Source organism: Lissotriton vulgaris, chromosome 3_1, assembly GCF_964263255.1.
Source record: "Lissotriton vulgaris chromosome 3_1, aLisVul1.2, whole genome shotgun sequence".
NCBI classification, from domain to species: Eukaryota; Metazoa; Chordata; class Amphibia; order Caudata; family Salamandridae; genus Lissotriton; species Lissotriton vulgaris.
In genome coordinates, this window is record NC_141689.1 from 1,247,195,679 (window position 1) to 1,247,223,353 (window position 27,675).

Genomic DNA, 27,675 nt, shown 5'->3' on the forward strand with positions numbered 1-27,675 from the left:
GGGGTAACATGTCCTCCCACCTTCGGGTCTACAATTACAATAGTTTTTTCAACGTATTTTTGAGAGTAGCATTATACCTTTCTACCAACCTGTCTGTTTGGGGGTGATAGGCAGGTTTGCGTATTTGTTTAATGTTTAGATGGATACAGACCTGTTTTATTAAGTTGGATGTAAAAGGGGTTCCCTGGTCTGTTCTAATTTCTCTTGGGGAAACCTACTCTACAAAAAATATTGACCATAGCTTTGGCGATGTGTATAGCATTGGGATGGCGTAGGGCGACTGCCTCTGGAAAATGGGTGGCATAATCTACCAGTACTAACACATATCTACAACAGCTTTTGGAGGGAAGTAGGGGCCCTATGATATCCATACCCACACGAGAGAAGGGTTCACTTATAATGGGTAAGGGACATAGGGGTACTCTAGGGGATACATGCCTACTGTTTTTCTGGCAAATTGGGCACTCCTTACAATACCTTCGGACTTGCTGGTAGATACCAGGCCAGAAAAATGTACCCAATATTGCTTTTTCTGTCTTCTCTTCGCCAAAATGACCCCCTAGGAAATGGCTGTGGGCAAAAAACATTACCTTTTCCCTATAGGATAGCGGGACTAGTAGCTGTAGGGGTTGGTTCTTTCCTCCCTTCCTATACAACAGTCCCCGTTTCACTATAAACTGAGGACCTACTTGCTCAGGGTTTTCTTCGTCTGTGGCCTTATTCCAGGCCTCTCTCAATGTAGGGTCCTTTCTTTGTGCTGAAAAAAATCCACGGTCATACTGCCACATGGCGTCCTCTTTGGTCTGGGCAACTGCGATCCTGTTCCAGTCTCTTTTCTCTCAATTCTTTTGTTTCCCACTCTTTTTGGGTTTCTCTTGGTTTGATGCCAAACTGGCCACTGTAGAGCAAGTAGCATTCATTCACCATTCCTCCTGCTCTGTGGGTGTGTCTGGTACGACTTTAGACAGATAGGGATAATCAGAGCTTAACACCAATGACTCCGGTAAACGGGGTATCAATCCTACTTTTAAGGGAACTGGAGTGTAATCGGGACCGTGCTGAATCTGCACCTCCGTGGTGGGATAACGCTTTTTATCTCCATGCACACATTGTATGATTACCATACCCTTGGTATGTGTTACTCCTCCCGTAACAGCGGTAGGCTGAATCACACTCTGTAAACAACCAGTGTTCATCAGAGCTTTTCGTGGTTCTCCGTTGACCCTTACGGTGTGATAATAAGGTGGTTTCTTTTCGGCTGGATTACAATAAAAGGAGCGCGTGAGACCGATGTCCATGGGCTCTTCTTTTTGAGGGCACACCCTTGCTATATGACCGAACCCTCCACATGAGAAACATTCTGGTCCTGGTTGGAAGGGCTTAAAAAAGGGCGTAGACATTGGAGCAGGAGTAGACACTGGGCCAGGGGGAAGAGTAACAGTAACTGGTCTTCGTGGGGCCACTGCCTTGGTGACCCTGGTGGGACCCCCGCTGGGATGTTTTCAGGAATGATCATTTCTACCTCGTTGGATTTCTTCGGCCCTACTATGTGCCCCCGCTATCTCAATTGCCCTATCAAAAGTCAAGGTGGTGTGCTGTCGCACCCACTTCCTCACGGGTGGGTGTAGAGAGGACAAGAATTGTTCTAAATAAATCTTTTCCATAATATCCTATTTAGTGGCTGTTGGGGGTTTTAGCCATCGATCAGAAAGGTCCCGTATCCGATAGGACAGGGTTCAGGGGGTCTCCTGTGGGCCTTCCTTCACCTGCCGAAGCCGGATGCGATCGGTCTCGTCATCTATCCTGAGCCTTTCCAACATAGTCTTCTTGACATCATCATAAGGGGTAAGACCTAGGGGATTGGCAGCCTGATAAGCTGCCTGTAGGTCGCCTGTTAACAGTGGTCCCAAATATTGGCCCCATTTGCCGGCAGCCCATCCCGCCACTCTGGCCATTCTTTCGAAATTAGAGGAAAAAAACTCAGGATCCTCACTGCTGACATACTACTGAAGGACCACTGAGGGCAAAGTGGTGTGACTTCTTGATTGTCCTAATGTATCAGTGAGCCTATTAAAGATGGCCTCTTTGGTTTGATTCTGTTCTGATAGGGACTTGTGGAGCTTCTCTCTGTCCTCCTCAGCCACAGCCAGGAATTTCTCCATCACACGTCCCAGATTCTCTTGGCCTTCTGCCATTTTCTGCAATGCGACCTTCATTCTTTTGGATACCACTTCTGACACCAGGTGTGAGAGTTACAGGTTTTATCTTATTCACCAGCGGAGGTAGTGAGGATACTGCAGCAAGAAAGACTTCACCTCAATAATAAAAAACAAGAAAAAAGAGAAGATAGGAGATCAAAACAATAAAGAAATGGGAAGGAGACGGGAGTGAGAGAGGGGGAAAGGGAAAGAAAAAATGGTATGAATGAAAAGGGGAAAATAAACAGGTGGAGGATTTAGTGGAATTTAGTACTCTCTTGCAATATCCTTCCAACAGAGGTTGACGATGGCAAAAGTGTCCTGTCTAGTTAGAGTGCGATGAATCATGAGCAAAAAATAAAGAGTTTTTTTACATTTGTGCTGCAGGGTTCGGATATGGTGTGATTAGATCATTTTCTATGCTAACTCCTTCCTTGCCATAATGGGAACAAGGGACTTGTGTCTGGCCCTACACACAGTAGCCTTCACCACAGTGTGAACAAATATTACGTGCAAATATCAAAAGTGTGATGGTTATTGTATAGTTTCAGTAAAATTGTTTATGGCTGAAATAAATAGGCCAAATTGCTTTTCAAACATTGTTTCAGTCAGTTAGTTTGTGTACTTTTATAGGTTTACATCATTACTAATACTACTATTAGTTAGACACAATGTTATTTAGCCATCTCAACGTTGTGCAGGGATTCACATTTCTCTACATGCCCATGAGGTTTCAAGACATTTCAATGTGGATTTTTATTAATAATATTGTACATGTTTTAGGATTTGTAGACATTCGTGGTGAAACACTGAGTGGCTCTTATACTTTGTTACATAAAGCGGTTGGTTATGGCGCCAACCCACAACTGGTTTTTTTTGCCTTTCTACCAGAGTTGGACGTCTCTAGATTTTTTTTACACTCTGTTTTTTTTAGATGTGTTTTTTTAATCTGTATGTACATGAAGGAGGCTCAGCACTTAAATTTCTTGTAAATATGCCTTCTTTCAATCTTACCTTGTTGTCTTCTATTGTTTTGGTGCTTTGATTTGTATTTCCGTCACTCTTGACTCATAATAAGTTTTGCTTGCAGTATCAGCTTCGAGTCTGAGAATATGCTGACATTAGCTAGTTATTTAGGACACACACTTGAAATACTGCTAATATTTTTGTACTTAAGGCCACACTAAGAGACACAGACGAGACGCGTTTGTGGCAATTACACAGTGGTTTGTCCTCCTTATTTTAAATTTGTATAGATTTAATCTCCAAAGAAACATACATAGGGCTCCTTTCTGAGTGTGGTACTGTCTGCAATGCCCTTTACAGAGAGGCACAATGGCGGAAGTGTTCTGGTTACGCGTTGCCTACTGCAGAGAGATGGGGTTAAATAACACTTGTATCCTGGTATTTGAAAGCTGTTGTAATGTGCAAGGAAGTATGCACTGGTGTTTAAAATACTCGCTTTCTTTGCAGTAAACAGTGGGGCCTTTGTCAATGGCGTAGAGGTTAAGTTGTTTCTAGTAAATTGTAAAAGAGAGGCCGCATTGTAGGCCTGAATGACTTTACAAGCCATCCCGATCACTGGTGCAATCAAGGGATAGTGACAGGTGTTATACAAAACAAGTGTGTGCTCACATTTCTGACCTGGGAAACATGCTTGGAAATAACAAAATGCCAGACCTCAGCTCGCCCCTCGCATGAACCATGACACTGAACTCCGCCTGACCTAAAACACACTTCAGGCTGGAGGGAAGCAGCTAATTGGAACCCCATGTCGAGGCGAGGCCTGGCCACATCGGCGTCCTTTTTGTTCTGACAACTGCAAATGTGATATAAACATAACATTCATGTTTATGTTAATCAAATTCATGTTTATGTTAATCTTGACAGAAGTGAAGGATTGCATTGCCCTGGACACGCACGCACACACGCACACAGACGCGTATACACACACAAACAGATGCTTTCACATATACAGGTATACACACACGCCCAGGCACGCACACAGATGCGCACACACGCCCAGATACAGACACACAGATGCGCACACACTCCCAGGCATGCACACACACGCCCAGGTACATACCTACGCACGCCCAGGTACATACTCACGCCCAGGTACATACACACGCCCAGGTACGCACACGCATGCACATACACGCCCAGGTACGCACACACATGCAGATGCGCACAAATATACAGGCACACATACATAGGCACGCACACATACACAGGCACACATACATAGGCACGCACACATACACAGATGCTTTCACATACACAGGAAAACACACACAGATGTGCACATACGCCCAGACACGCACACACACACTGATGCACACACACACAGATGCGCACATACACACACAGATGCGCACATACACACACAGATGCGCACCCACACAGACACGCACACGCACACGCACGCACACACACACACACAGACACACACACACACACACAGGCACACACACACACAGACACACACACAGGCACGCACACACACACAGGCACGCACACACACACAGGCTCGCGCACACACACACACAGGCTCGCACACATAGGCACGCACAGGCACGCACACATAGGCACGCACACATCAACAGATGCCCGCACGCACATGCATGCACGCACGCACGCACACACAGGTGCATTCACATACACAGGCATGCACAAATACACAGATGCTCACACACGCCCACACGCACACACATACACACATACACACACACATACATACACACACACACACACATACACACACATACATTCATTCATGTTTCCGTCTGCGAGAAAGAGTTAATTCCAAACTGCCTGAGCGTTCACATCTAAGGCAAGAGCAGAATGTTATAGAACAAAACTCCCCAATCAGAGACTCCGGCAGGAAGTAGTGTCAGAGTAGGGAGGGACTGAAAACAGCAGCAGAAAAGACTTAACCAGAACTACACCTTGAAAGAGAGGTCCATCAATGTTTGTTTTATTCTGACTACCGCAAAATGAATGAATGAATGAAATAGTTTTGTAGAGCGCGTTGCTACCCTGAGGCCTCGTAGCGCTTATGATCGCATGTAGAAGGCAGACAGTTAGAACGTGTTGCGGAAAAGGTGGGTTTTGAGGAGCTTGCGGAAAACCAACAGGTTTGGCGGGGTCGGGGCACAGATTAGAGTAGAAGCAGGGTCGGGCCCAGATTCCTTAGTAGAAGCATGGTCGTATGCACTCACAATGGGCATGAAAGACATTGTGGTCCCTCATCGGGGTGAAGGGTTGTAAGATGTCAGTAGCTGTAATTATGGGGGCTACAGGAGAATCAAAGCGTGGGAGGGCCATTCTTGCAATCCCTGTGATCAAACATTTCCAACGCCCCTTCCCTTGACACAGACGCACGAGCAGAGCCCTCCTGCTGCATCCAATGGTATTCGAGCAGAGGTGCACGCGCGGAGTTACCCACTCTAGCGTGTAAGTGCTTTATATCTGAAGCCACATACACAGCGAGCATGGCGTGGAGTTGTAGTTCTGCTTTCCTGCTGGCTTTGTGCGCGGCCTTCGCGGTTTCGATGAACTCATGGTCGTGGCCTGTCAGCGCAGAGATTCCTGCGCTCCCCAGCAGGCTCAGGCATGCAGCAGAGCAAGAGCCAGGTGCCCGATCACAGCGTTTGCCTTCCAGCGCCTACACACGCAGCCTGTCAGGCGAGCAGGCGTTTCTTAAAGGGACAGCCGTCTACAGGAGGCACGGGAAATCCTGAACACCTGATATGTCATCACATCAGAGTTTTCAATGACATCATCTTCATTTCATAATAATAACACATTCAATTTGCCGACGTGCGTGATTTCAAAGTTTAACAAGCGCGTGCACGAGCTCCTCGCATGGCAGCAGAGGGAGGGGGCCTGCCGATTCCCTCGCGGGAGAGAGCGGCGATAATTAATACCACATGGCGCTGTCGCTCGCAGCACCATATGGTATTAATTATCGCCGCTCGCTCCCGTGTGGCAATCGCCCCTTTTGCACGCGTTCCATTGAAGGCAATGGAACGCGTGCACAAGTTTGCCTCCAAAAGGGTTTCGACGGCTTTAGGTCTCTTTCCTATGCAACGCATGCGCGTTGCGTAGGACGAGACCTAAAAATGACACAAGGTGTCCATTTACTTCTCCCTTCACAAATGGTCCAGTCTGGTCTACTTCTAAGACTACGCCAAGAACAAAATCTTCCTCCCCCATCAGTCACAGACATTGGGAACTATCAGACCTGAAACCCTCATTGCCAAACGTAGGAAATTGTTTAAAATGGATTCTGATTTTGGTTCTGGAATGGGTTTCTAGACTCCCTCTTCCAATGCACGATTTTGTTACAAAGGTGACAAAAAGTCATTTTCTTCAGTGTTGCTATATCTATACCAGTATCTGGCTCAACCTGTACTCCTGCTTGTAAACCAACACCTTGCATTCTACCTTGATTTACGGCAGTCAATTGATTCTTAAAACCTCTCTGAACAGTCTTTATCTGGGCTAACATAGATTTCTACTTCAGTTTTCTTTGCTTCATTTATTGTTCATCATTAAGTTTTCTTTGCTTCATTTATTGTTCATCACTGCAGTATTTTGCATATCTCAGGATATTCATCCAATGACTTACTCTGTCAACAGATGACACTCTGCCTGATATGTATACTGATCCCCGGTATTACCCAAATAACAAACTGAGTCACAAAGAACCTCATATAGCTGTGTTCGGGATACTCTCTCCCACTGTGTTGTTGACAGACCTGTAACAGTTGCTCATAGTATCATACACTGATTCTTTTGTATCTTGTGAAGTTCTTTTAATCTTTGCCCAATAAATATCGTCATAGGCACCTTGCCTTTCAGGAAAGTAATCACTGCTTCATATTTTTCCATGAGTACAGTAGATAGTGCATTACTGGGAGCATCTCTTGTTGGGTCCTCAGGAGGCTACTGTACTTCAACCTTACATTCGGCCCACAAATCATTTGGCACTACAATGTCAAAGTGTGTATTTAAATCAATTCACAACACTTTTGAAATTCTGACAAATGTGTCATCCTGTGTGTACCACTGTATGGGTTTGTCTCATAATTTTGGAAAGATATTCATAAAAATGCATCAAGATGACCTCTGCTCCATGGTACATGAACATTTAATCAACCCACTAGCTCTCTTAATGGATAAGCTGAAATTTACTTTCTAATTTTTCCAAGTCACTCCATTTACAGGTGCATTTCACTAATTCAATTATGTGTAATCGCATTCCCGAAGAAAGCATTGTCTCAATTGCGCCATCATCTAATTGCTCTGTAACTTATCTGTAAAGGAAAACTTTTTGAAAGATTGACATCATATTTTTGAGCCAAATCAGTTAATTTGTCATATGTAATTGCTGCACGTTTTGTGTTTTTCTTTACTCCAGTAAATCAGTTCTTTCTTTTGATACTGGTTTAAATTCTCAGGTTCTGAGCATCCCCTCATAATCTTCTCTAATTTCACTTTCAGTTTGGAAACATTAAGTGGTCTCTCCCTTTCAGGTTCTGGTGTTACTTGCCATTTTGTACTTCCTTTCTGTCCAAGTCCTGCAGTTTCCTCAAACCATGGTGAAAAAATTCCATTGTCAGATACATTTGCCTCTCTCTGGGCTACTGGAGTTTCAAAAGATACTCCTTCTCCCCCTTCTCTCAATGATTGAGTCATTTGTGGTTGTTTCCAGGCAGCAATCTGTAAATTATGCGATGTCAGGATGATCCCTGTCACATTCAATCCTTCCACAGGTCCCTGAGCTCCTGAAGTTGAGGGCAACCAAATGGACAGTCGCAGCTGGCCTGGGCACTGTCTGTACTATTGCAATTTGTGCTAATGGTACCGGATGTCCTAATCTATGCAGTAACACCTGGTGTTATCATAGTGTGTGTTCTACTAACAGGTGCTGTAGCATTCTGGAAACCTTGAAATGGCCATTCAATCTGGTTTACACTCTGTTCAACAGGGGCAGTACCCACTGTAGGTCTTGTGGTTGTTTTATTATCGGCACTAGTAGTGGGGACCACATAAGGTGGTGGACATGCAATTAACTTGGCCTCTCCCCATGATCACTATCAGTATTCTTCTTTGTCTCATCTGTTTCATATTCTTTTCCCAGTTTTTTAATTCTTTTTTTATATATCCGGTGTCTCAGTAGTCTAGTTCCCCCGACTATATCCTTTCACCATCTCCATTGTTCCTCATTCCAATGAGCATCTGCATAATTACGCACTACTCTTCTAGTCTTATTCTGGTACTTCTCTCTTTCCCTATCTTGTGCTGTATTTTTCCACGTATTTAAAGCTTCTTATTCTCTGGGTCTAGGTAGTGGCTTCATTTCGTACAGCTTCTCTTTCAACTTGTCAATAATTCTCAACTCATATGTACCATATCTTCAGTAATCTTGCACCATTGACAAAGCCACAAACATGTATGTAATCCTGTTTTTGTTGTCGTACAATGAGCAGTTTTACCCATGGGAGGTTCCTCTTCCCGTTCCGATATCAGAATTGTAACATCACCTCTGTTATGTTATGTTAAAAGGGATTTATAAAGTGCGCAGATATTCAAGAGTGTCCCAGCGCTGTCGGGGCAGTAAGGGCATTGTTTTTAAATCCCTTAAGGTATTTCAGGATTCTCTCAAAATATAACAATAAATGATTCAGTTATACAAGTCAAATGTAATGTTTTTATTCTTTTCCGTAAAAGTCAAATTTCTTTCTCCAATGCTGTCAGTTTAAATTCTTGAAGACTGGTTATTCAATCTCAATGCAGTATACAAATAACAGCTCGCAGCCGTTTTCTGTGAGGATAGACTCTGGGCAATCTCCTGATTCAATACGGAGCCTGCATTTTTGGGACCTACAGCCAACTCTGCCAAGTACTACAGCACGCTGACAGGGGCCTGGACTGCGAGACCCAGGGATCACCGCGCATCATCAACGCAGCGCACCTGGTGTCTCTTCCCCGCCCCCTCCTACTCCTATATCAGCACGCCATCTACCGCGAATGCGGGACGCGCGCGGGCGTGCGCCGGGCTAAGTCCGGGCTAAGTCCGGGCAAAGGGCGGGCCGTTTGAAGCCGTTCGAGAACGGTCAAGACTGGGACTGGGCCACCCCCTTTGATTTGGCTTAACTGAGCTCTTGGCTCCCCTTCCTGCAAATATTGGAACTAACTCTGCATCAAGATGACCACAAGAGAAACTCGGAGCAAAAGCAGCTTGGCAGCAGCGGGAGCTGCCAAAGGTACGCTGGAAAACTATTTTGCGAAGGCTGGTTCACAATTGATTGATGAAATCACGGTCCTACAGAGGCTTATTTCACAAGAATTAGATTGGGCGAGGAGATCTTCTATGGTCCCCCTGGCACATGCCAGTCCCCCGCCAACAGAGATGATCATATATTGAACATTGAAAACATTGAGCCTAATAATGAGACACCTGGTGTCGTCAACTCCCCAGTGAACCCAACATTACATTCGACCTCATTTAGCATTGCAAAGGACCTCAGCGAATATGTTGACTTGAGTATGTTAAACTTGCCACCGATTCAACCGCACCCCATTTCACCTCCCACAGCAGCGCTCGTTCCCGATGTCAATATTGACAAAGGCATAGTTAATAACCCATTGCAGGGGGAAAGGGAAGGAGCTATTCCTAAAAGGAAAAAAGAAGTCCAAAATAAAGGGAAAAGGAAGGCAAAAATTCCCAAGCTAAATCCCATCCTCTAGGTTAATAGACCTGGCTCAATCAGTACAAAGAATAGGCCCACTGACGCAACCGAGATAACATCTACCGAGCTATTGCTTGTAGTGGCAATAGAACATAACAATACGAACCCCCTCGATACCTCTAGTGAGGATATTACGCTTGCAGACATAGGTGCTCTTATGAGGTCCCTACTAAGCCCTCTAGAAGCATGGTTAATTAAGATGGAAGCTAGGCTAGTGTCCATAGAGAAATCGACGGTGCAGCTAGCCGATAGTATAAAAGCAGGCGGAGGGGGCGCAGAGACAAAGAATAAAAGGGATCTCCTAGTTACCTCCAAAAAGGACAATAGGGTAGTCCCTGTGGCCCAAAAGGCTAAACCAACTCCCCCCCCCAAGCACGACCAATCAACCTAAGGCCAAGGTAGACAATCCCAATCCACCCACAAACTAACAAGTACAGCATCCCCTCCCCCAGACTAACCCCAATCACACTAAGTATAATACTCATGCTCTTAATGAGCCCCAGAAATCAACACTACCAACAGTCGAGGCACCTGGGAATCCTAAGAAGTTCAGAGCAGTATACTTACGCCCTGAGGCGAGCCCCTATACAGTAATTTTAGCAGGGGTTCCTGAGTTGAAAACCACCTTCAAGGAATCAACTGCTTCTCTAAAGAATAAAGTGGTTAGTTGGCTACCCATGTATAGACCTCTACCGCAAGGTATAACCAGTGAAGTCCTGATGGTTAGAAGGGTTCCATGGGTAGGCAGCGCAAAGAAAACCATCCATGGAGATTGTGTCCTGATCAACTTTAGAGACTCCAGGACCGTCTCCTATATCTGTGGATAGCTCCCGGAAGATCAAGGGAGTAACATCAAGTCACTACCCCTTTCTTTCTTCTATCCCCCGTCGAACTACGAAGGGGACGTGGAGAGATGGGGTAGCTTCCCAGAGAGGGGGGGGTGGGTGGGATTACAGTGGGAGAGGAAATCTTAACTACCCCAGAATGCAACAACAAGCGATCTTCACACCGAATTTGGAAGAGGAGGGTTGGGAAACTTACTATGGTAGGGGAGGCGGTTGGGGTGCAAGAAACAGAGGAGAATACCGTCCTAGAGCCCACCACCCAATATACTTTCCCACATTTAATAGATACAGCGAATTAGAAATGGTAGATTGACAGCTCAGGCCCCATGGCAAGGAGCACCACCATTGCCATAGAGAGGGTGCTGAGGTAACTATCACACCCTCCAGATCTATAAATGAAGTATTGACAGAGACAGGGCAGAATGAAGAAACAAGCCCTAGTAGGGAGGCAAATAAAACCATCACTAAGCCCCCCAATAGTAATAGGGAACCAGGAGAAGCACGAGGAGCTTTGACTCCAACAACAACGCCCATGGTTAATTTAAACGATCACGCTCCCTCTCCCATTCTATCCGTAAACCCCAGGCCGCCCTTCCTGAAAATAATATCATGGAATGTAGCAGGCCTGGGAAATAAGTGGGATCACCAGGACTGGATATCCTTAATTGACTCCAAAGACATATGTCTTTTTCAAGAAACCTGGGCGAGGGATGAGCACTCTCCTCTTGGTTTTGCGACATTTTCCATTCCTGCAAAATGGGGGGGTAGGGGACGTCCATCTGGTGGCCTTGCAGTATGGGTGGCAACTCACTTGGGATGCCAGGCCACACGACTCCCGCTGATTTCAGAAGACATATTAGCTGTGCTGCTCGAATGGACAAACTCCCGCAGACTTGTCTTGATAAATGTTTACTCCAGACCAGTAAATATATATAAGAGAATCGACAACTATTGAGGAACTCTCAGCTTTCCTTAATGAATTACCTACGGGGATCCAAATCGTGGTGGGTGGGGATCTGAACTCACACTTTGAGCCTCTTGCAGGCCTCCGGGATGGGTACTCACTAGAGGAGGATGCTAGATGGCTAGTTCCCCCAACGGTAGCTCCTCCCCCTAGAGCATGGACCCCACTTGCCCTTGCCAGATTACCGCCCTGACCCTCAAACACGGACTCAGGGCGTGTAATGGTCGCACTAAATCTGATAACCCTAGCAAATATACTTTTAATAGAGCGGGCAGGGAGTCAAGAATAGACTACGTCCTAGTCCAATTGTCCTCGTGGCAACACATTATTGATTTCGGGGTGCTAGACAGAACAGATAGTGACCATAACGCCCTAGAATTGGACTACGCCATCCCTGGCAAGGAGGGTAGGGACCATGCTACGGCGGCGGCAAATTCAAATCCAGGCCTCCTCTTAGAAAACAATAGAAAGAGAGTAAGGTGGGAAAAATTAGCTACTAGTAGAGAAAAATTATCCAGCCTTTACACAAGACTTATTCCATTATTAGAAAAAGTCGGTTTCCTTAGAATGGATCCAAGCTCCCGGGAAACCCACAAATCATTGTGGCTGGTACATGAGGAACTTGTTAGGACCTTGGCGACAGATCTTTTTTCCAAGGTTTATAGCAAAGGTGCTGGCTCTCACCGCTCCACATGGTACAATGCCACATGTCGTAAGGCAAAGAGGCAAAAGTAGACCAGAGATACAGACTAGAAGACGGGCATACAAGAAATTGGTCAATAATGCTGATGGAATGGGATCAGAATAAATGGGAGGAACCTTCTAGTTCTTTAGCCGCTAGGGACTCCCGTAAGTTTTGGCGCATCGTCAACACGGGGTCCGAAGTCTTAGCCCCTGCAATAGAACCCAACATCGCACCTAGTGTTTGGCAGGAACACTTCCAGTCCCTCTACACAGAGGAAAAGGGGGCCAAATGTCATTTATCTCCATCTGTCACCAATCATCTAGAGGGGGACCTCTTTACAGAAAAGGAGGTCAGAGCCGCGATTGCGGGCCTGCCACTGGGCAAAGTGCCGGGGTTGGACGGTCTCCCAGGTGACCTGTTTAAACAGGAGCCTGATGTATGGACCCCCTACCTATTGGTATTGTTTAATGCGGTTCTGAAGGGCATGGATGTGCCCTGCACTTGGCTGGGAGCGGAGGTTGTTCCTATATTTAAGAAGGGCTCACCTCTGCTCCCAGCCAATTACAGGCCCATCAGCCTCATAGACGTGTCCCCAGAAGCTTTTTGGGAGGCTTATATTAGATCGGCTCCAGAATTGTCTTGAGGAAAGTGCTATTCTGAGCCTATATCAGGTGGGTTTTAGAAGGGGGGTATCTACAATCGACCAGATATTCCGTCTAAACCTCATTTATTGGAGGACTGCACTAATCGAGGGGGGCAGCTTGTACACTGTGTTTGTGGACTTGCGAGCCGCCTTCGATTTGGTGCCAAGATCAACATTATGGAGTGTCTTGGCAGATATAGGTGTCCCGGCAGATATTCTATCCATCCTAATTAAATTGCATCAGAATAACTTTGCACGTGTCAGGTGTGGTAGGAATGGGGACCTCCCAGACAGATTCCCCGTTGACAGAGGGGTGAGACAGGGCTGTGTGCTCGCACCGACCCTGTTCCGCCTCTTTGTGAACGGGGTAATCTCCCACCTGTCCAGGATCAGTGACATCGATGCCCCCAAATTGGCGGCCGCAGGGTGCCCGCCATTATGTTTGCGGACGACACCCTGCTGCTGTCGAAATCCCCCATGGGAATCCAAAGGGTACTGGATGGTTTTCTGGAATTCTGCACGGACAGGGGACTTGAGATCAACGCCTTAAAAACAAAATATATGATCCTAAACCCCACTCCCTCAACACGCCCCAACCCCATGCTTGGCTCAGTCCGATTAGAGAGGGTCTCCACGTTTGAGTACCTGGGGGTAACTCTAAACGAGAAAATGACCTGGGCAACGCACAAGACTAAAGCCAACATGAAACTCGTGCAGCAAGTGGGTGGTATCTCAAGGATGGTGAAGAACTCTACATACCGCCCAGTGGGTCCAGTCATCCAAATCTACAAATCACAGGCCCGGGGGCAGTTACATACGGGGGTGAACTGTGGGGTCACACCTCTGCCCAAAAACTGACGTGTGCAGAAAATAAATTTATTAGGCAGATGGTAGCCCTCCCCTCAAGCACGCCGTTGCTTCCTTTGAGACTCGCCTTGGATATCAGGCCAATCGCAGATGAATTGGGACTCAAGCCATTAACTTCTTGGCGACGACTCTGGAGCAGCAAAGAACTCATTAAATACAGGTCTGAGCTTCAGGAGTTTTTAAATGTACCAAATCCTACCTTTATTCCATGGTTAAGCTACATAAAAAGGTCACTTGAGACCCTAGGTTTACCAGAACTCTGGACTGACCCGACAAATGCAAGCACCAGGATCTCACGTAAGGAACTATCAAAAGCTTACTACGACCTAAAGCTTATTGCTGCCTTGGATGAAACGCGGGTGGGCTCTCTAACAAATCTATTCATCCAAAACAAAGACTACTATTCTTTTGAATGTGTTTTGGATGGTATGACTCCTGCATTAACCAGGAAACTTTTTCTGCAGTGGCGGTATGGTACACTACCTTTAAGGTCATTTACAAGTTCCCGGTCTTTGCCCCCGACCACTGAGCGCTGCCCGGCATGTGCGCACCCTCAAGAAAATGAATCGCATGTGTTTTTGTTTCTGTAAACCCTTCCAAAAAATCAGTAAATACTGGCTCATTCCCCTTCTCAAAAACATGGGCTTTCGAAATTTTTTACCTGCGTATAGAATCCTGAAGACTGATCTCTCCCCCCAGATAGTGTTTGCTATGGCAAAATATCTAACGGCAATGTGGCACGCACGTTCACACTTCCTGAAGCTGGACCTGGACTTCTAATTCCTTTTTAATAATTTTAGTTGGTAATTGGTTTTAGGTATTATTGAGGATAATCTGATTTATATTGCAAAGACCAAGTTTTATAACCATTGTTTTATTGTATTGTGTAAATTTCATATGATTCTGATGTATGTATATCTTTTATGATCTTATTGGTCGAAATAAAGATTTCAAACAGAAATAACAACTGACCTATCACAGTGCAGTGCTCTGTTTGTTTTAAACCAATCACAGCACAACAGTACACTAACCAACCAGTCTCAGGGCAGCACACTATGATGTACGATTTCACTCCTTGCAGCTGTTCACCCTTCTTTACAACTTCTCTTGTACACCCCATTTTACCACAAAACAAATGTAAATAAATATTTGTCTACTCAACTAAAGAAAATTAAAAAGGCAGAGCAATTGGAATATTAAGGTTGTTACACCTTCTGACTCTTCAAACAAAAATAATTATCACACAGACAAATGAAATCTCGACCAGCAGAAAACCTAATCAATGTAGCTTCACCCTTTGTGCAGTTAGGATCTGCCAACATCATTCAATATTAATACAGTCATAACAAATTGTCATAGTTCCTATCTCAATTGTATAGTCAAAAGTACCTCACGATCTACACCACAAAATCTTAGCAGAGAAGAAAACCATGTAAGTGTCTTCTTAACTTATTTCAATATCTCTATCCTGGGATCTTAGGCTATGCCAAAATCAATAAACTTTTCAACTTCTTAACAACAAAAAACGAAACTTCACCAAATCATTCACCACATGTAATCGAAATTCAATCAATAAAGAAAACAATAAATGCAATTCACGACCCATCATCCTATTAATACTCATATCTCCAATACAGCAGCCGCTTTCAGAAAACCGCACCTCATTAGTCTTCAACTTCTGGACCTTGGGACTCGGGCATTACTCTAACTCCTCTTCTCCGGACTTAAACCGTCTCTCTGCTACAAAATTTGCTGTTGCGGTAATCAGTTTAAATAAAACTTAGTTTATCGTCGCGCTCACAGGGTTGATCCCTGCTGTATCTCATCCAATAGGCATATGGACCTTGGACGCCAAATCTGAGAATCAGGAGCAAATCATCACATACATATAAATTACAGTCTATATCTAAGTTCATTCAATAATTAGTTATTGTAGATTTCAAGAGTTTTATTAATTCAAAATTTAGTAAATAGTCTTTTATTCAAAGTCATACATTTTATTTGTATTCGTTCAAACAATCTTTTACATAATTGATCAGGAAAATAATGATTAGTTCAATCAAAATACAATGCATTAAGCGTGTTCCATAAAGGAAAAAAAGTACGTATTCTAAGAACAGGCTGAAAAGGTGTTCATCAACCCATAAAGGGTCCAAACAAGCATTTGCAATGCAATACGTCTCGCATTTGCGAGAGTTTATGCTATTGGCATTGTAAATGACAATGCCTTTTACTTATCCTTTTTAAAAACAACACATAAATAAAAGGCATTGTCATTTACAATGCCACTAGCTCAAACTCTCGTAAAATGCGAGACCTATTGCATTGCAAATGCTTTTCTTTACAGTTTAGGCACAGTGGCCTGTTGGGAAATTTGGAAAGCTCATCCAGGCTGGCGAGCGTAGCAGGGCTGGGACAGTGTCAGTCATATTGCTCTTTAGCAAATTCATTCCCTCACTCGTTGAGACTAGATGGAGAACAACCATTTACACAGCATGATTTATCAAACTATCAATACAGACTTGCCTGTCCAATGTTTATACGTTGTTATTTTCTACACACCTGCACATATCAGAAAGCATTTCCATTTAAGGCTGTATGTTTCAAAGTTGCCTCTGACAGTGGGCATAATTATACCAAAACAGTGTTCGCTGTAAATGGCGGCCATCTTCCTGCAGGGGCATTGCAGTGTTTACCCTTACTGTATTAGGGATAGGACTCTACTCACCATTAAGTAGAAAATATATATTCCACCACGCCTTCTCACAGCCACCACGATCAACTGGCTTCACCACAGAATCGTCCACAGGCTCAAGAATTACTTAAGAAAAAGGGGTGAGGACGTATCAATACATAGTATACCTACAAATTCTGCTAGGGCTATGACCCAGGTGTGAAGCCCCTCGATAAATGACAACGGGGGGTGGCTTCCAGGTTTGAAGATTTTTTTGGTGTACATATTTTGCTCCACAGTAGTTGTATGTCCCTTCACACCACCCAACCTTTGTTCAGTTCAATTCAACGTGGCCGTTTTAGTCCTCGCACAGAATCAATAACCTGCTCATTTCGCTCACGACTGCAAGGAAGCTCATTGGTTAGGGCGCCCATTGCAACCACCTGCATGCAGCCTGCAGGTTGTAGCTGCCAATCGCAGCTGGACCGACTCAACTTTTTGACAGTCCGTGGTCGATAAAAACAATGTTAATAACATGCAATACTTAAACACAAAGAGACTCTTCCATGTGCGGAGGGTGTGTAATTTAAACGGCTACTTCAATTATTAACATACAATGTGCGGCCTTCTCATGTAGGCAGTCATAGAGCCCACCCCCTTCATGATGCCACCTCACAGGGCAAAAACAGCATCCCCAACTGACATTGCAGGCCAGCACAAGCTCACTCACGGCAAAAAATAGAGATTCACTGATGATTTGGAACACACAACACTTTAACCTCATAGATGCTCGTAAACATCCCTCCCCAGTGCTGCGCTGTCCATTGGAACTAGTGCTGAATGGACGTCCAATGGTCGTGCGCAGCACTGGGGAGGTAGTGCTGCCGTCGGCCAACGCCCCGAGGCAGCACTTAAGGGGTTAAAAGAAACCAGATTTGCGGAACAAGAAACAAGTTCCTCTGACTGTGGTGGTGTTTACGTTGAACTCACCCGGTGAAATTAGGGATTATAATGAATGTGGACTTGCAGCGTGCAAGATTTGACATGGTCTGCAAGGAGGAATTAGCCTGACTCACTCCCTGAGATAGGAGGCACAGTATCACTGGTGACTGTGTAAACAATAGCGCTGAGCTGCGCACTTGGACAGGGCTGCAGAGGCGCACGCTCTCGGCCAGATGGCCAAACTGTGTGGACTGCTTCCTCAACATTACAGATTGAAAATATCTGGATTATTGGGATAACGTTGAAGAAGACACCGTAAAATCCGCTAAATAGGGGCATGTCTGTGTTTTTTACGCCATACAAAAAAGCGCATACGTAAATTCAATTCTGAAATAACACCATTCTGACAAAATTTGTTTTTTTTACCTTTATACAGGCCATGTCCATGACGGGGATTGGAAAGTGGGGAGGAGAAACTGCTTTCTTTGCAAACCAAGCATTTGCAATGCAGTAGGTCTTGCATTTACGAGAGTTTGAGCTATTGGCAATGCAATAGCGTAAACTCTCGCAAATGCGAGACCTATTGTATTGCAAATATGTTTACTTACTAGCGCCCATGTGGCACTTTCATATTCATAAACGCCGCACCCTTTTCTTTAGACAAGCTGCGTCTAAAGAAAGGGATGTGGCCTCCATGAATGTGAAAGCGCCACATGGGCGCTAGTAAACAAACAAAAATAAATAAGTAAGCATAGCCACTATACTTAACGCGGACCGCACTGTTAAAATAATGAAAGAAAGAAACGTGGCCGCTATAGTTAAAGCGGACCGCCATTAAAAATAAAAGCGGGCAGTGTGCTGCTGCATAGTGGGTTGAATAGGGGCAAATCCTTAAACAAAATAGTGCTCATAGCCAAGATAAAGCAGACCGTGTAACAAGACAAGTAAAAAGTCCAGTCGTTATGGGAGGTAACAAATGCAGTAATCATTAAGGGGTTACTGTTCTTAATGGAGAAAGAAGGTGAGCAGCCTAATCTGGTTGCTGAAAAAGGATTTGTGAGTGAATGTAACTCACAGTGACGGTTGGATACCGATGAAGGTGGGGGGAATTACTCCTTTTGGAGAAAGTGCCCTCACACACCCATGCGGGTGTCTTGCTTCGTCATCGGGCATGTGCTCCTCGTGGGGGTGGCGCTGCTGTCTCCCATGGGCCCTGCAAGAGGGCTCTTTGTCGTAGATCTTTTCAGGAGCGACGCCGCAGTTGTGCTTACGGGTATGTGGTTCTAAAAGCTGTGTGAGTGAGTTAAAATTACTCCCTTGGTTACCAGAAATGGAACTTTATTCCGGGGTCCAGGTGGTAAGATTAAAAGCAAGGGATATGGAGGCTTTCTTTCAAACAAATATCTTGCTGCTCTCATATCCGTGAGTGTAAGTGCAGGTGATAATGCGGTTAGGTCGACATGTTTCACGCTAAAACTTTGTCTCTAGTGGATCCTGTTGCGCTTCTTTAGGACCATGGTGTGATATTGTTATATTTCACATAGATGCTCAAATATAGGCGTGGTTTGAGATGCCCTAATATAGGCATAATCTTTCACCTACATTAGTTCCCTATTCTCCACAATAACAGGCATTGAGGGCTGAACCTTATCTAGACTGTGGTTTGGGTACAGAAGGAGCGTTTTTCCCGAACAATTGCCTCCTATGCCATCTTAGATGTGCTCATCCAGTATGATTAAATATTCATAAGAGTTCTAGGAAACCAGTCAGGGGCTAAAATCCACCTGCATAAACCTCTATGTAAATGGTTCATCCCATACGTTATCTTCATACCCAACAATGGCTAACACAAGGGACTCTATACTTTTTGTATAAATGCAGCACCTCTTGCTATCAATAGTTAGAGGGAACTGAGACTTCCAGGCCGACACACTGACCAGAAATGCTGAGACTCCTGTATACAGTCGCTCCAGCTGACAGTGCTCTAACCATCCTTTGCGGGGTGTCCAACTCTGGGCCAGGACAAGGTCCCACACTCTCATTATTCAGGTAATGGGGTTTGCCTAATCATAGCGGGATTCTTGGCTCCTTCGCACCTACTCACATGCTAGGTACACTTAGGTATTTGTAGACAGGCATCGTAGGAGTATGCGCATTATTTTATAAATGCATTTTATATTCATGTATATGTTCATGGCTATTGCGAAATGGTAGAATTGTACTATCCCTTTTTTATTCACTGTATTGCTTATCATATATCTCTGCTACTGTTTAACAGTTGTCGCAGCACATATATTTTATACTAGAAGAACTGTACAATAAATTCTTATTGTAAACACGCTCAACTGTTTCTTCTGTGTAACTATCTGAGACCAAATGAACAAGCACGAGTGACTGAGTGAAAAGTAGAACATTGTTACCACGAGTCTGAGGAATCAGGGTTGTCATGTTCTGAGGTTGCCAAAAACTAATCTCTGATAAAACACGCATTAACAATGCAATAGGTCTCGCATTTACGAGAGTTTGAGCTATTGGTATTGTAAATGAAAATGCCTTTCATTTATGTGTTGTTTTTAAAACATATAAATAACAGGCATTGTCATTTAACAATGCCAATAGCTTAAACTCTCGCAAATGCGAGATCTGTTGCATTGGAAATGTTTTTAGGTCCAGCCTAGAGCCAGCATGCATGTGCTGCTCTGCAAGGCTTATTGTAGAGGAGTAGGTAAATAGAAGCTCTGCCCACTCTCCACCCATTTTTGCAATTGGCAGGTCTTTGTCTGTCCTAAATGCTGGCTTCTGATTCGTCAATGGGCTTGTTAGTCCCTCCTTAGTACCACCTCCTCTTCATTAGTCACCTCCCATGGTGACTGTCCCTTTTACTTCCAGTGTTAAACGGCACTGTTGTTTAGACTGAGCACTATTTTAGTTAATGAGGTTCTCTTACAGCAGGCACAACGTGCTTTGGTGCCTTCTTCCCTCCGCCCGCCTGCCCTCCCTCCCGTGATCCGTGCCTCCCCCCGCCCTCCCATTGACCATGCCTTCAAAATTCCCCTGCCCTCCCTCCCTCCCCGTTGGGTCGCACCTACTCAAGCCATATTTAATGGTATTCTAGATGCTTGGTTTTACTTGTCATTCTCTCCTCTGAAGTTTTGTCTGTTTGTCCATTTTTGCTGCATTAGAGAATTTTCAGATGTAACCTCCTGCTGCTTTTTTTTTTTTAAGTTGGTCCCATATTTCGTGTTGTTAGTACAGGAGCTTAACGCCCCCCGCCCCTCCCCCAGGTAGTCAGGGTGTGCTCTTGCATGGCAAAACATTGATATATGCATTTGCCTGCCCTTTATGCTTCTGGAAGCTTCTTCGTTTTTGTGAATGCAGAATACCACATCAGAGTGCATAGGCAGTGAATTGTTGGCCATGGCAATGCAACCCAACGACTACCATACTCAGAGGAATCTTCCAATTGAAGAAGGTAACACATTTTATCCATTCAAGTGATATTTGAATGTGGAATGCATATGTGTAAAAACAATATCTCTGTGTTTTTATTGCTGTGGCACATATATCAGTCATTTCGTTGTAGTGATTTCCTTTAGTGTGAAAAGAAGAAAATAGCTCTCTTTGTCAAGCAAACTAGATAGAAGGGGATAGATTTGATCTTCCTTCCAGTTCGGTTGACATTGCATGAAAACTGGTTTATCCACACTTAGTTTAAACGCTGAAATATCTATTTCCACAGTTATATTGAATGACTTTAACAGTACTTGTAGTTGTAAAGGCCCACATTTTCTCTCCTTACAGCTAAGTAACTGAGATCTGGATGTCAGTGTTATGGCTCCTCCCATACAGTATGGTTATTAACCCTACTAATAGGGGAGAGTAGTTGGCCTCACAGCTAGGGCGGTGGACCTCCAATCTGGGGAACTGGGTTGGTGTCTTGGCAGTGACGCTTTTAAACATCCTGTGATTCTGGGCAAATGACTTAATCTCTCCGTGCCTAACAAAAATGAATGTGTCCTCATGTAATGCAACTGGTGCTATGTAAAGCGCTCTGATACCCAATACAGGGTCAAGTTTGTGCTATTTGAAACTCAGTGGAATAAGAATAAAAATGTAAATGTCAGACACTGAACCTGCCCATATTGTTTTTGCAAGTTACTGGAAGGGTGTCAGCTGCCATCCTGGCTATTACACATGAAGGTCACAGGGATGCCCAGCCGGAAGTGCAGCACCGGACCATGTGCTGCAAAGATGCTTTCGACATTATATTACCATCAGGGCTGCAATCAAGGCCTATAGTGTCGCTGCCTAGGAGCCTGCGTAACAAAAGGAACATAAAACAAAGAACCATGCTGTTACGCTGGGCGCCGGTAGGGGAGCAGATATGGGCAACAGGCGAGCTCGTGTTAAGGAAGGTTTTATTGCAGCTAACAAATGATCAGTACAACTCTTCCGAATGGTGGTGGGCCGTCGAGGGGATCTACTTCGACTGCGTCTCCGATGGCGGACCTTCTCCTTCTGGCGGAACCCTTCAGGACTTCGAGGGGGCGGTTCTTCCTCTTCTGTGTCCGTCGCTGCGGGATGTGTGGCCTCTCCCCAAGAAGGCAAAGAGAGAACAAGGGAACAGTGAGATGTCTGTTCAATGGCTCTGTTTCAGGGTATTGGAGTGAGGGAAGTCACCGGTGCTCTACTATACAAGGGTGCACTAACGTGAGGGTGGGGGAGTGTGCACAGGGAAAAGGATACCGGGCTATTAGGCTTCCCGTGGTTTTGTACCTAATGTACCTCTAAGGTCTACCAAGCCCCGCAAGCGGTCACGCACCTGTGTAAGCCACACACCTCCCCTGGGTGAGTGGCTGGGCGGCTCGCGGGAACGGTGGCCTCCTGGCTTCTCTCCGTCCGTAGCAGACGCCGACTCTGCTTCCTGTAGGTGACTCTCTTCCTCTTCGCCCCCGGCCTCTGATGTTACACGCCGCTCTCTTCCGCCTCTCGTACTCTCCGCTCCTTCCTCCGATCTCCTACTCTTCCCGCTGTCTTCTCCTCCCGACTCCGTCTTCTCCGTCTTCTCCGTACTCCAAACACTTTCCTCCTCCGACCTCCGGGTGATCAAGCACACCTGTGTCTCTGAGGCAACTCCTTTTGACGGGAATGCATAGTAGGCTGGCTCCTCCCACTCCGCCTCCTTCCACGAGTTAAAGGGCCATTCCTCTTCCGCCCTATCAGCAATACATGACTCAACGTCCTGTGGGGAGGGAAGAGAGAGAGGGGGGTATGGTAAAAGTACATTGCGGTCCATGTCCACGGACTCCCTCCTCTCCCGATGCATTATGGTAGTGGTAGGCGGTGGGGACGTACCGCATTCTGGTAACCTCCGGTACACCCCGTTACACACCTCCCCCCTAGGATGCTCCCGATCGGGGAGCGGATGTCGGGAGAGGTAGTCCGCACTCACATTCTCAGTTCCTTTCCTATGTCTAACAGTGAAGGTGTAGGGCTGAAGGGCCAGGAACCACCGCATCACTCGAGCATTGTTTGATTTATTACGTGCCATCCATAAAAGGGGAGCATGGTCAGTATAAAGGTCGAACGGGTGTCCCTCCAGATAGTAAGCTAACTTTTCCACCGCCCATCTAACCGCCAAACACTCCTTCTCAATTGTAGCGTATTTTAACTCCCTCGGGAAGAGCTTACGGCTCACGTATACCACTGGGTGCTCAAGTCCATCCTTCCCTTTTTGCGACAATTCCGCCCACCCCTAGTTTTAAACCGCTTTGAAGCCTAGTACAGGTAAAGTGGCTAGTATCTACATTTGTATTAATAAAATAAGATTTGTGTTCACTTTAAATCTGCACGTTAATATTATACATATGTCTTTAGTACATTAATTTTAGTTTTGCGAAAAACACCTTATCAATTTCATGGTTATGAAATGGGATTTTTAAAATCATAACACATAATGCTGCTTCATAGCTATGGGGCTAGCTTAAACTTTTCAGTGTTTGTGTCCTGGTGTCACCATGCTTGAGATGCAGTTGAAACAGGTTTTTCAACAGCGAGAGACTTCTATTTATTCATATTTGTTAAAAAAGAAGGTTTAACATCTAAACACTTTTTTTGTTATAGAGTCTTTGTAAGTTGGTGTTGATGTCTAAGTGTTTTAGGTATACACATTATTTATTCAATTGAATTGGGCTATAAACAATTCTGAGTTTGAGCTCAGTATCGAAGAAGCTGTAAATAAATCAAACATTTCACTTTTAAAACAGGTCCTGTGATCGCCACCTCTGTCTTTTCGTTGAGAGCAGAAAAGAAAGGGAATGTCTGCACCATTGACTTTCAAGACACTGAGAAGAGGTCACCTACTAAACACTCTGAAGGTTAGTGTTGAGGGTAAAAGTTATTTTATCAATCCAAAATGTTTAGGGATCGCTGAACAAATATGCATTGTTTGTTTACACTGGAGTAAAAGCACCCAAGAACCATTCAGATATGTTGTGCATGTGCTCAGGCACATGAATTAGATTGTACATGTCACACAATGCCTGGGTATCCAAGAGGAGATGGTTAAGTCTAAGTACCAGTTCAATGCTTGTTAGGTCTATTCACGTTAAAGCACCCAAGAACCAATGGGTTTGATAAATATGACCAAAGGCCTAACTCGGTTAAATTTACGTCCAGCTGTAGGCAGACAGATTTTAAGTTAAGTTGTTTGCAGATAATTACCTGTATGTTAAGTGTTCTTTAATTCCCATGTGATTAAATATGTAGATGATTTGGGAAGGTTTAAACCTGAGGTAGTGCTCAAATGGAAATCAGTATTATTAAAAACACCTCCCATCCTATTTTCCCAAATTAATAGATTGTTGATAAATTAATGTTAAGTAATGGGAGCAGTTGCTCCTAGGAAAAGCTTGGTAGGCCCCATGAGACTTGCGAAAATAAATAAACTGAGTTTATGCAAGTGTAAATCTAGGATTTCTCGTAACAGATGAAGTGATCTTTTGCTCTGATGTTCCCGTCGGAACCATGAAAAATGACAAACAATTTCAGAACTATCTTCAAGGCACAGACAGAAGGGAATCCATAGATTGTAACACAGGTAAGAAATAATACACGGAAAGCCGAGGTGTAACAAAAATGTACCAGTGGCTGTGATGTTTCAGTGAATTGAAATATTAAAATGATTGTGAAATGCAGAGATGAATGGCAAGTGCATTGTATTAAGTTAAATGAGCACCTCTGTCTTCCTTCATGTACAAATATCAGCTGTATAACTAACAGAGCTGCTAACCAGGATCTTTATCTTCATAGGACGACTATGACTGATAATGAATGTAATTTCATTGGAAAGAGTTGACCTCTTCAACTCCACCATACTCTTTGTTTCATCACATTGGCAAATTGGTGTTTGAGCATGGTAGACAGCACACATCTGGGTGCATGCAGCAAAGTTGATTTAAATCAATGGCTTTTATTTGTTTCCAGTGAAAATAATTCCAGCTTTTAATGTCATATGCCTGATGTTTAAGTGCATTTAGTGCAAGGCACATACATAACAGGAAGAAAGGTTGAGCCCACATGTGGTCTACTTTGTTTTGTGCTCCCTATATACAACTTTATAAATAAATAAATAAATGCAAAGAAATGATGACTAACTTCGGTAATTAAAAAAAACCCTTTCCTAATCGTGGAAGAAATCAGCCATTTGTATTTTATTCTTCTAATTTATATTGCTATTTGACAAGTGCAGCTAATTTGATAAACAATGTAATTGAATTCACAAGAGATTCCCCATCTCGTTATTGCACACAAGACGTAGCCCAAAAAAAGATCAGTTCATACAGAGTTACATAACATTATGGTTACTTCATGAATAACTATAAACTTTAAACATCTTAAAGAATAAATTATTCTGGCAGCAATAAACTAGTAGTTCATAAGTTAATCGAAAGTTACACTTGGTAATCAAATGTTAGAATGAGCATTGCTAGTGGTCAAAGAAACGATACCAATCTTTAAGCGATATTTGTAGCAGGAGTACAGAATAGGCCCAAGACGGAAGACGTAAACTATGCTTGATAAAGTTGAAGAAGTGTGTGTAATAAAACCAGTAACATTACAGTACTATGAGTCAGAGTACTCATATATACAAGTTACTGAATGTTATATAGATGGTGGGACTGCTACGGATGACCTACCTATGCACTACTATATCCACCCAGCACCAACATGTTAACTCTGCAAAAATTAATGACTCTCTTTTCGAATCAGAAACGTTTTCTAGCCTCGCTGTTCCATGATGTCAATATAAGACATTATAAACATGCGTTTTTATTTTTCATCAACTGGCCAGTCCTCAAGTCTGTTATTCAGTAATGAGTAATATAAAATGCTCTTTAGTCACAAGGAAGAGATATTGGGGCAGATTAACTATCTGTCCTGTAGGATACCTTTTTTACGATCCCTTTTATGAAGTTTTTTACTGCTTTTTTCTTTTAAATGTAAAATAAAACTGTGTTATTCAATTGAGGTGCCTCTATCTCTTCCTCATTACTGTCTTATTCGATGTGTCTTTTATGATATTTTGTGTGAAGCTCGAGTAGCTATTAATTGTACACATTACAGATTATCATGATGAACCCTCAGCTGTACTAGGAGTTTGACATTTTCATAGGTGATGTACTCATTGTAATGCCAAAGTGCCACCAGCGTGAATAGATAGACACTGAATTGGTAACAGCATTGTACTTTTGATCTTGACAAAGTGAAGGGACCAGTGTGAAAAAGGAACTTGGCCTAAGGATTTTAATCCTGTTCAAAGCCATTAGAGGTGAGCTATTACACAGTCTGGTTTGGACTCGAATAAATGTGCCAACCTAATGTGGGAATTCAACCTTAGCCAAGCATCCCTTGTGACATTGGTGCAGGCGGAACAATGTTGTGCAAGCAGTCTCAATTTTGAGAGACTGCTTGGTGGTGTTCTCGGATGTGCTAACACAACTGGACCTCAAAAGCAGAATTCTCACTCCACCTACTACCAAAATACAATTCGCCAATGTGCTAGGGTCAATTAAGATTGCTTGATTGTTCTAAGGAAGTTAACATGAATGCTTTACAGTGCTAGAAGTAATGTGGTTCAGTCCTTTTTGAAGCCATGTGGATGCCTGAAACAATGTTTTACATAAGAAGACAAACTGCAATTAGGTTATAGATATTGTTTCACAAATCCATAAGTGATATTGTATGTATATCTCATCAAAGATTTGAGGCTCCGTATTGGAAAATTATCACTATAGGTATTTATTAAGGATCTTGAGCACCTGAGACCAAATTTTTCCCAAATTAACCTTTCTGTTTACAAATTGTACTTTGAAAAAAGTTAAGCAAGCAGTATTTACCACATCATCTTCCTAACACCTATAGTATAAGGGCAGTATTGAATAGATTTTTTTTTTTAGTATATCATTTTATTGAAGTTTCATTCTAAACCGATATAACATAGTCCAGTGCATCCCTCCTCCTCACTAACCCTGCTACCTCTGTGGTTGCATATCTCCATACATCTTAGGCACTAGCCACTATGGAGGTGTAACATGTAGACTGAAAAGAGTAATATAAAGCTGTCCTGTAAACTGGCCTGTTCTGCCCTCCCCTCCACACACCGCTCGGGCTTCATCGGATGTAGCCTAAAAGTCCTCCAAGGGTACAATACTTGCCTTCATAAATGTCCTTAGCAGGAATTTTATTCTACTGCAGCTTGATCTGATCTCATTCCTAGTGGCCGGACATAACCAGGGATCGATCTGCCCATTGTAATGGAGGTAAGGTAAGTCAGGAGAGGGGACCAAGTTTTTTCGAACTCTTTATTATCCTAGCTTAGATTGTATGTCAGTATCTCCAGTGTCATAGTGTACCACAGATTGTGCACCCATAGCTCCGGTGGTGGCGCCACTTTTTGTTTTTCCCATTAAAGCGTAATCAGCCTCTTGGCTGCTCCTAGAAGTGGGCCTAATAGTACCCTGCTTTCGGCCTCACTTTCCCTTGCACTGCGCCCCAAAACAGTCAATGGAATCAGGATCGGTCTCTCTGTAGTGTAG

The 27,675-nt window shown here is 44.0% G+C and overlaps 1 protein-coding gene across 3 annotated transcripts in view; it reads left to right on the forward strand.

The window, feature by feature from the left end:
• Positions 1 to 27,675, forward strand: part of LOC147727739 (zinc finger protein 10-like) — a 230,460-nt gene that overhangs the window by 81,849 nt on the left and 120,936 nt on the right. For all 3 annotated transcript variants that reach the window (XM_086961741.1, XM_086961739.1, XM_086961740.1), the window contains 2 exons: positions 23,845 to 23,955; positions 24,567 to 24,677. In XM_086961741.1, coding sequence (XP_086817867.1) covers positions 23,845 to 23,955; positions 24,567 to 24,677 — 222 coding nt within the window. The remainder of the gene's footprint in view (positions 1 to 23,844; positions 23,956 to 24,566; positions 24,678 to 27,675) is intronic.